This window comes from Thunnus albacares, chromosome 1 (genome assembly GCF_914725855.1).
Source record: "Thunnus albacares chromosome 1, fThuAlb1.1, whole genome shotgun sequence".
NCBI classification, from domain to species: Eukaryota; Metazoa; Chordata; class Actinopteri; order Scombriformes; family Scombridae; genus Thunnus; species Thunnus albacares.
The window spans coordinates 15,538,878-15,549,165 of record NC_058106.1 but is presented as its reverse complement, the minus strand read 5'-3'; the positions used below and the strand labels follow the sequence as shown (position 1 = coordinate 15,549,165).

Here is a 10,288-nt window from a genome sequence, read left to right as displayed (position 1 = left end):
AAACAAAATATGTGCCATCAGTTGATACTGTGACAGGTATATAAACTTTATTTCTGTATTTTGATCTATATTAACTGCAACCATGGTAGGCGATGTTCTTCTAGCGGTTAAAAAAAACCAGCCGACACACTGTATATTTACATAGTGCACATATAGTAACTGTCTGTTCTCTTTTATAACACACAAAGAACATTCAAACATTACAGACATAACCCGAGACAAAGTGTAAAACCAAAACAGGAGCACATTTTAAAGCCCAACATGCCACCAATCCTAGCTGAACTGTTGAAGCATCTTAATACATTCAGTGTTGCACTATTAATTTAGACATGCAAAATATAATTTATAAAAAAATAATGAACAGCAGTGATCCAAGGCAATTTACCACACTGCTGGGATCGCTGTTGTACAGACAGGTAGGTACTCATCTAATAAATGGCTATTTATGTCATTTGCACTTTACTTATTAGTAACTCCTAATTTATCACACCCAATACAGTGATTATGTTCAACACTGTTTTGTTTTTTACACAACTGGAAATAAATCAATTTATTAGTCACCTCTGTCAGTAGAGTAGCCAGCATGATGATATGATGATGACTAATCAAAGTTCGGGTGATTAATAAAAGCGTGATGTAATTGTTGTCATGCAGAACTTTGCTTGACTGGAATAGTTTTTCTAATATTACCAGTGTAAAGTGCAAATTTTCTTGTTTGTTCATCAAACTCAAATTGAAAATATGACATATTGACAGAGCAAAGTAATTAAAGTCATTAAAAAAATTTCCATCCAAATTTTCAACACCAGATGGCATTTCAGTCTTTAGTCCTGTGTACTATTGTAAGTATTAGGAGTAAAAACTATTAGAATCCCAGCTGTACAACACGAGGTAGAAGGGTTATACTTTAATATCCTTTTGTGATTAATCCACCAAGATATAATCCTGCTGATCGAAAGCAATGTGAATAAATAAGGGATGTCTGAGGAAGACATTACATAACATTTGTATGTGATTGCTGTAAAACTCTACTTTCTACTAAATTATGCTAAATTTACATTCACGTTCAGAAAAACTAATATTTTCTTGTATCTTATATCTAAGATTCTAAATAAAGGAAGCTTGACAAAGAAGTGTGTGTGTGTATGAATCTGTGAGTGAAGTGGCATGAAGTTCATGTCTTTGTAAGTTTGACACATGGTGCATATTTGCCTGTATATGTGCGGCCAGCTGTTAAACTTTTGAAATGAATGCATATATGCATTGCTCTGTGACTCTGTTTTTTCTGTCATTTATCTCTCTCTCTCTCTCTCTCTCTCTCTCTCTCTCTCTCTCTCTCTCTCTCTCTCTCTCTCTCTCTGTGTGTGTGTGTGTGTGTGTGTGTGTGTGTAATCAGAGTTTTCCCAGATGGTTTCCTGGCACCAGTCCAGTCAGCCCGTTCTTCTCCACTGTCCACCAGCCATCTTCTCCTCGATCCAGTACTTGGACCCGGTCCCCCCTAATTATATCCAGTTCATCCTCTTCCTGACCAGTCAATGTGAGCAAAGATGACAAAAGTTAGTCACAGATGGACAGTGCTAACAATCCTTTTTTTTCACAGAAATCATCATCAAACCTATCTACATCTCAGTAACATACAATCAGAGTGGCCTCTTGTCCAAATAATACTTAGTAAACAACTGTGTGACTAAATGATGCACTCTTGATCACCTTTGCACTGTATGTATAGAGCACAACGTAGCTGTCTTCATCAGCTGAAACTGTGGCCAGTGAAGCTGCTTGTTGGAGGCCCGGGAAGGGTGCATACCCTCCATCGGAAGGCTCAGCTGAAGCCACAACAGAGAGCAGCACAGCAGACAATGTTAGCGTACAGTTGCATACAGTACATCATGTGACGTTCAATTCCAATCATGAGTAATGTTTTTTCATTCATATTGTTATTTATTGTTACAAAACAATGAATCCCATTAAAGGTAATGTCTTTTGCTACACATACAGTAAGTTGAATATTACCAATGCATTACCTTAATTTTGTGTAATTTTCTTTAATTTAATTAAATTTTTCAATTTTGTTTTTTAATTTGATTTATTTTTTTGTTTTTTTTATTTTTTTCTTTATTTGTAAAACTATTTGAATTATAAAACTGTGTCATGATTTTCTAGTTTTTCTTCATTTTTAAATCTTGTGTTTACTATTGTGTAAGGTACACACAATTTGTATATTCAAGTAAAAAGGATCCACCAAGAGCTCTAAAAAAGGCTGAAATGTTAATTGCACTCGACAATACTGTGTAAGATGATCCAACAACATATGGATGATCTTGTTTGTAAGTTCTCATTCAAAAGTACATAAATATAACTGTAAGATGATAAATGAGTGATATTCAGTACTCACACTCGCCAGTGGATGTCAGTGTTGATCGTGAGCTTTGGAGACCTTCAGTGTTAATCCTCCCAGAACTTCCGAGTAGGGGATCAGAGTGCCTGTGGGTTCAAGTAAGATATTTAGGATACACACAGGCCTAAAAACAATCTTTCAACTGCTTGTGGTTCTTTTAGATTAGATTCTCTTTTGTCAGGTCAAAATGAAAGAAAGAAGTGGTTTTTGTCTCAGGGAACCAAAAAGTGTTTTCATCAGCAAGTTTTTGTTTGTTTTTGTTGAGTAAGTATTTTTATTAGACCACAAGCCTCTGCTTGTTACTTCAAATTAGTGACTGCGTCATAATTCTAAAGATATAGAGGTGGTGTGTTTATCTCTAAGTTTGATGCCATATAGCTCACATCAGAACAACTGAGCACAGAAGTGTATTGGTTTTCCTCCCCCCTCTGCAAAATTGGTTTAACCCATCTCTGTTCTCACTCACTTCCCTTGTGAAATACGTCTCACACCTCTAGTTAATTCATATCAATAAGTTGCATAAGTTGTACAGTAGAATGATGCACCTGGAGGAAATGGCCATTTCGTGGTTACTGCCAAAACAACCTTACACTGCTCATGTGCTTAAACTCTACTGAGGATTTAACAATCCTGTCTTCTCTTGATTCCCACCACCCCCACGTGGTTTGTCACACCTCCTCATTATGTCTTCTCTCCCTCCTGCAAATTGAGCTTGACCGTTGCTGTCCCCGGATGTCTCCTTTGGGTAGTAGCTCTCAAACACTATGGGCTCTGTGTGAAGAAATGAGAGTGAGAAGCTTTTTTTTGTTTTGTTTTTTTGAGAAACAAAGATGAGTATCACTTCCTGCCTGTGGGTCCATTGAAAGATAAAGGTTAGAAGATGAGTTGCTCTCTTATGCAGTTCTTTTGTGATGGCATTTTTTTTTCACTTCTCTCACCTGGTGGATTCCCTCCCGTCTTTTTCATCTCTATGAAGCAGTTGATGTCTGTGGTGATGTCACACTCTTCCAGGAGCTTCCTCACCTCCTCATAAAACTGATTAAACAAAAGGAGGAAATCAGAATTGTGCTGTTTTCTTGTTAGGCTCAGTTTAGTAAAATGTTGCCTATAACCTCAAAACAAACTCAAATAGTTCTTGAGGTGAGCTATAGTATTTCTGAATATGTGTCTTAATTTAAACCAAGCGTTCAAATGAGACATGCCCCTAAGATGAATCCAGGTGCTGTGCACAAAAGTCATTAAACTACATAAATAAAGAGGAGATGAGCTCACCTCATCGTCTTTGACACACTGCATGGAAAAATGATTGCAATGGTCCCAGAGAGCACACCTGAGCATGCTGATGCGATCTCCCTCTAGTTGCTGGAATACCTGTAAAACATTCAGATATAACAGAATACTTGTATAGTTTGACAAAGTATGTCACAACTTCATTGTGAGTTTGTTACATTTTTAGCTTGCTCAATGCATGATAAAGTGGTCAGCAGCAGCAAGGTGTTATGAGCAGAGTCATAAATTGTGCAGATAAAAAGGTGATGTGGTTTGAGGTTCAGTGTGTGCTATTATAAGCTTGTGAATAGAGCAGTTAATGTGACATAAATATAGTCCACTGTACCTCACATGTGCTTTTGTGTGTTTCTTCCCAGTCCTGGCGAACACTTTCTAGCTGAGCAATGTTGGTAACGTACAGCTTCTCTGTGAGAGATTAGAAAATCATTTTTAGATAGTTATACTTACAAATCAACTCAAATTGAGCCCTTCCATTAAGTAGTCACTGTCAAACCTCTTTCAAAGTTTTTACAAGTCATTACATAAAATAGAAACAGAGATGTACAGTGCAGTGTTTCCATGAAGTTTTCTCTGAATTTGGATAACCAGTTGTAAATGTATTGAGAGGTTATATTAATACTGTAAAATACAAATATATGCTGGTTAAAAATAGAAATTTAACAGCTGAAAGATGATTCTGAGTCATACCTGCATCACTGGCTGCCTGTCTGCATTGCTTGGCCCTTTGACGCGCCTGTGAAACAAACAATGTATTACACAGGAAGCTACAGTGTGACAAACTCTGATAAGAACTTGTCACACTAGTCATTCAGAACATTAAAAGGACAATAGATTTTAGAAAAGCCTTTCATGAATATACAAAAGCTTAAATATAATCAGGGTCATTTGGGGAGTTTCCCAAGATTTAATTTACTTTAAAAGAGATTACAGATCACATGAACATATACTTCAGATAGTGTAGGTTGCAGAAAGTCCATCCACTAATGTTGCTCTTCTGTCAAGTGGAATCTTGTATTATATGAGCAGAATACACTTTGCTCTACAGGGCAGCCTCTAAAACCCATGAAGTCTGAATGAACTCCTCAGCCTCCGGCCTCAGCTCACACTGAAGTGATGGTCATGTTTATGGTGAGGTTAGGTACAAAAATGAAGGTTTAAATAAAATGCCTTAAAAAGTTTGCATTTGAATCCTTTTAATGGCAGGCCATTTCCACATCATTACTATAGTGAGGTATGTTGTACCTTTTCTGGGTGTTTGGTGGCAGCAGTTGTCTTCTCGACCCCCTGCTCTGCCTCATCCGCTTCCCTACACTTCAGCTCGTAGTTCCTCTTAGACTGAGAGAAACAGAAACAGAAAGCAAAGGTCACAGAGTGCCACTAAGGAAGGACTGTGCACTGTTTGCTGTTCACACCCATGATGAACATACAGTCTGCTATCAAATCAGTCACAATACAATCACGTAAATTACAGTAGCTCTGGTCGTTTTTTTACCTCCATGGTTTTCTTGAACAAAGAAACCTTTTTCTTCTGAACTTTCTCCATGATGCTTTCAAACTAAAAGGAAAAATATCTTGCATGTAATGTTTCCATGTACTGAATATAAGTATGAATATATAGGGTTGAACCAACACTTCTGTAACACAGTGTCAATAAAACTGAATAATGTACAGATAAAGGCAAGGCAAGGCAAGGCAAGTTTATTTGTATAGCACATTGTAACAACAAGGCAATTCAAGGTGCTTTACACAGAGCATAAAAGGCATCAAGACAAAATATAAAAGCAACACAAGGCAATGTGAAGACACATTTAAATACAATTAAAAAGTTTTAAATTTGAAAGTAAAAAAGAAGCTAAAATAGAATAAGACCGATAAAACAGGAGAATAAAAGTTACAGTGCATTGTAAGATATTAAACCTTAAATTTGGTTCAATTAAAAGCAGTGGGGATAAAAGAGATGTGGTGATAATGTAAGCTTCACAGAGAGGATTTATTTCATGACTGTTGCATTGATTTGCATTACATTGATTTTTCAAGTGCACAAGGGTACCTATTAAACTGGTAGCTGAATGTAGTACAGCTATTAGACAGCTATTAGACAGGTATTAGTGTGTAACAACATTGACTGTAAAGATGTGCAAACAGATAGAAAAGAAGTTAGTAAGCCATCAAACCTCACTTTAAGATTGTAACGGCAATCAAACCTCACTTCTATGTCTGTGTACAATAAGTTAAGCAACACAAGTTGCCCAGTACCTTCTTCCTTTGCTCTTTCTGACGGTCTCTGAATGTCTCAATCTTTTTCACCTCCTCTTTCAATACATCAGAGAGTTGGATGTGAAAGTTCCCGATGTTCTCGATTTCTGCAGCCAGAAACAGCAAATCAGAACAGCAAAATGAAAAAATACTTCACACAAATAAAACCAGTTGCAGTAGTATTAAGTGCTCTTATAGGACTATTCCACTGGGTAAATGACTGGATGAACTTACGTGTTTTTAATTGTTCGAAGGATGCTCTCAAAGTGCTGAAAAAATGCACAGAGATTGGAGGTGATTCAGTGACAGTCTGCTGTTTGTTTGCAAGCTAAACACATCTTTAAATTTAATTTAATAAAGAGAGAGTTTGTTGGTTCTCTAAGTGGTTTTGTTTACAATTCTTATGGTTCTTTTTTGAAGGATGAAGTGTTTGTTTTATATGTACTTTCCCATACTTCCACACAGTAAGTTACATATGGGACTAAAAAGGAACAATATAAGGTGTATAACAAAGTTTGATTTAGAAGATCTTTGACTTTATATAATATTGCAATTGACTTTGATATTTTAGCTTTGATATCATTTATGATTGAATGTGGCTTCCAGCATAATTTATTGTCTATTATTACCCCAAGAAATTTAATTTCAGACACTCTTCCAATATCTACTTTATTTATCACGAGTTTCTTGTTTGAGTTAGTGAAACGATTCTCAATTATTATAAATTCATTTTACTTAAATTCAGTATTAGTTTATTAGAATCAAATCAACTCTTTAGCATTTCTAGTTCTTTTCCCACTGTATCCAAAAGTTGTTCCACAACAAAATAAATTTGTATAATCTGCAAATAATATAGATTATAATATTTTGGAAACCTCACATGTAATTTGATATTTATTATTGTTGTTTATTGAGAGTTTGCTGTAAATGTTTGCTGTTACTTTTATTGGTTATTCTTGTTTTGTTTTCTTACTCATATTTTTTATTTTTTAACATGTTTGAGATAAAAAAAAGTATTTCTCTATCTATAAAAGTATCTATCTGTAAACACAACTGATTGTATTACACATTTTTAAATTCACACAGGGCCATTGCTCAGATTGCTATTTTTGACCAATGTGATTCTCCCATGAACACACAGTCACAGCAGCTCCATGCAACTTAACTGTCTGACTGCTGGTGACTAAGCAGCTACACCAGAGCAGTTTGGACTAAACAAAGTATCACCAAGGCTCCACTGAGCACAATTGTTGCTCATTAACTTGGCCCACTTAATACTAGACAGCAAGTAGATTAAAACCTATCAACATCCAGACCTTTTTTACACTTATGGAAAGCTTTTAACACTGTGATAACACTAAATTGATGTTACCACAAGGGCATGTTTTTTCTATCACATAGAACTTGTCATAAAATGTTTCTGTCTTTGATACTGCACCTATCTTTCTTAAAAAATCTCACATAAACCTCTAGAAAGCTTTTTGGTTTTAATTTCCCAAAACGTCCCCTTAAATCATAGAGTTAGAGTAAGGCCATTTGTGTATTTTATTGTTGCTTTTAGAGTATAGTCAGCTCTGTGGTTGCAGGTGACAAAAACTCTATGTAAGAACAGGAAACTGCCAACACATGATGATCTACTGTATTCTTAGAGGGGAGCTGCCTGCTGCAGTAGATAAAACACATACAAAGAGACACACACAGTATCTTTTTTTCACTCTGTCTCAGACACAGAACTGTGTGTTTCCTCTAAAAAGAATGACTCATAGGCGCCTGACTAAAAATTTCATGTTGCAGGTCAGTCTCAAATAGCATTAAAAGTGTCTTTCATTCACCTTATTGTTTTTTGAAAAAAAAGTGCAAGTTTTCCAAACTATAATGAATTATCTTTTAATCTATATTCCATTATTATGTACTTATGTTCACATGGTAAATAATACTGAATATATGGTGATGAGGTATTTACCTGATCTCTGTGTGTCCTCCAGCTTTACGAGCAATAGTCACCAGTTCCTTCCCATACTTCTCCTCTGCTAGTGCCCTGTGCATTATGAACAAACAGGCACATCATTCAGGATATGTGTGTCAGTGTTTAGTTATAAAACTGCATAAAACTGTATATGCCATATTTGTCTTCTAACGAAAGGAACATATTATGCATTGACTTGGCATGCAGATAGAATCACAGCACATGTCATGGTTTTGCTCTGTCGCACTAAGAAACTCTGACTTAGGTTTATTAGCCAGAACATCACCATTTAACAACAAGAACCGCTTAATATTTCATGTTATTACAGATTAATTTGGTAGAATAACCAGTCAGTGTTATTTTTGTGACTGATAAAATGTCCGTCATTGGTCTGACCCATCATTTGTTAGATTTGGTTACATCATAAGTTTAAACTGGTATGAATCTACTTACTAACTTACTATATTCTTTATCCGGGTAATCAGTTAATGGTGATGCTGAATATTTGTACCTCTGAGACACAACATCTTATAGATGTTGGTTGCTATTTTGGATCTAGTAAAACACATTTTAAAGTCATTCTTTGCACATCAGGAATACATGAAATTGCCAAACACACTAAACCTTAATTTAGGAATCTGTCAAAAATCAGTTAAATTGTTACTCTACTGCAATGAAAAAGAGTGATGAGACTATTTGTTAAATCAAATTAACACTAGTATATATTTTCTCAAAGGTTCATTTGAAGAAATTATCATCCAGGCCTCATATTGTTGAGGGTTGCGATTAAAATTTATGTTGTCTTAAGATAATAAGACTCTAGAGGCCACAATTCTTTGCAAAGCACACAGGGCATACAGTGGTTTTTGCATTCTGTGATGAACTGTTCGTTGCTAGGAACAGCTATATTTAGCTGTAAATTAAAGAGTACGGTCTTGACCTGCTCTATGTGAAAAGTGCCTTGAGATGACTTTTGTTGTAATATGGCGCTATATGAATAAAAATTGATTGATTGAATTGATTGAATTATGTTTATATTTATCATATTGTGTCATGGTATTAATTACTGAAATAACAATCACTGAAATAAGTGAGGTGCATGGTTTCAAGAATTTCCAAAATTCCCTCGTGTTAATGGTCGGTTTTGGTTTCAGCTACCTCATCTTTAAAAGTTCCTCCATATCTTTGCACATTTGCCTTCCATCTCGTAACCTCTGGATTACAGCGTCATACCCGGCATGACAAGTAAAATCAGTCCCCTGTATGGAGAAAACAGAGGAAAAATTGCAGAAAAATACTGCAATGAACAACATTGTGCAACAGTTGTTGCAACATATTCCTTGAGTCAACCCTGGACTCACTATGTGGTGAAAATGCAGAACTGGCACATGTAGTATATATATGACATGGCCACATAGTCAGTACTTCATCAAACTGCGTCTTATGTAAAGAGCAGATAGATTGTCAAATAAGGCTTCAAATGCAACTAATGGCAGTTCAACACATTATGGCTGAAGGACTTGCAGCACAGATTAAGAACTGTTCGTGGAGTTCATGATAAGTATGCAACTCACCAGTACTTTCTTAGTTATGTGATATAAGATAGCCGGAAAAGAAAAGCCTTTTTTTCCTTTCAAATATACCATAATATACTGTAGATACCAATGACATGTCTGTCACAGGCAATGACAATCTAAGTTTTATTTTGTTTTGCAGGTACTTTATGATCTGAATAATGAAGAAGTTAGATTGTAGCTTACTTAGCATGTGAATTCAATATAAAAAAGAAGATACATTATTGCATGATGATGAAGATAACCATGATCTTTTTCAACAGGATCAACTTCAGCAAAGCATGAGACCGGCATAAGATCACCATGAGACAAAAATAGACTTACCCAGAAAGCATTTTTAAACATCAAAGGTGCCATCTCTGCTGTTACTTCCTTGAAATTCACACAGTTGCTTTCCTCAGTGTGAACTTTCCCCTCACAGCTTTTCTCACAAAATAAACGCTTACCAACTACTAAAATAAAGTTGTCAAACCTGGGATACTTGACCAACTAAACTGTGTTTAAAACCTTGAGTTCCCCAAGCGCCAGTGAGTCATTTTGAATGAGGAAGAGCTTCTGTCCCATGATGTCACTGACCACAGTCAGCTCAACCCCTGTGTGAAACAGCATATCTTTCATGAGCATTTGTTGGTTATACTGAACATGTTGTTTAAAGGTGATAGAAAATATCATCACATAATTTGAATATACCTGCTTGGATAATGTCTGTGATTGCTATGATCTTTTGGCTGCAGTATTGGTGAAGAAACTGTTGGTTTGGTCATTTACAGTGACAAACTCACATGGTCATACAGTATGGTTTCA

At 35.8% G+C, this 10,288-nt stretch overlaps 1 protein-coding gene across 1 annotated transcript; it reads right to left on the bottom strand.

Annotated features, from left to right (window-relative positions):
- Positions 1-1,324: 1,324 nt before the first annotated feature.
- Positions 1,325-10,013, bottom strand: LOC122978776 (proline-serine-threonine phosphatase-interacting protein 1-like). The gene is made up of 15 exons (XM_044345765.1): positions 9,809-10,013; positions 9,069-9,169; positions 7,908-7,982; positions 6,179-6,213; positions 5,945-6,051; positions 5,181-5,243; positions 4,931-5,023; positions 4,376-4,421; positions 4,014-4,093; positions 3,671-3,769; positions 3,337-3,433; positions 3,073-3,169; positions 2,396-2,484; positions 1,711-1,826; positions 1,325-1,524 (listed from the first exon to the last, which is right to left on the bottom strand). Exons 1-15 carry the CDS (start codon positions 9,839-9,841, stop codon positions 1,393-1,395), a joined length of 1,263 nt encoding a protein of 420 aa, XP_044201700.1. The 5' UTR covers positions 9,842-10,013; the 3' UTR covers positions 1,325-1,392.
- Between the last annotated feature and the right edge of the window lie 275 nt (positions 10,014-10,288).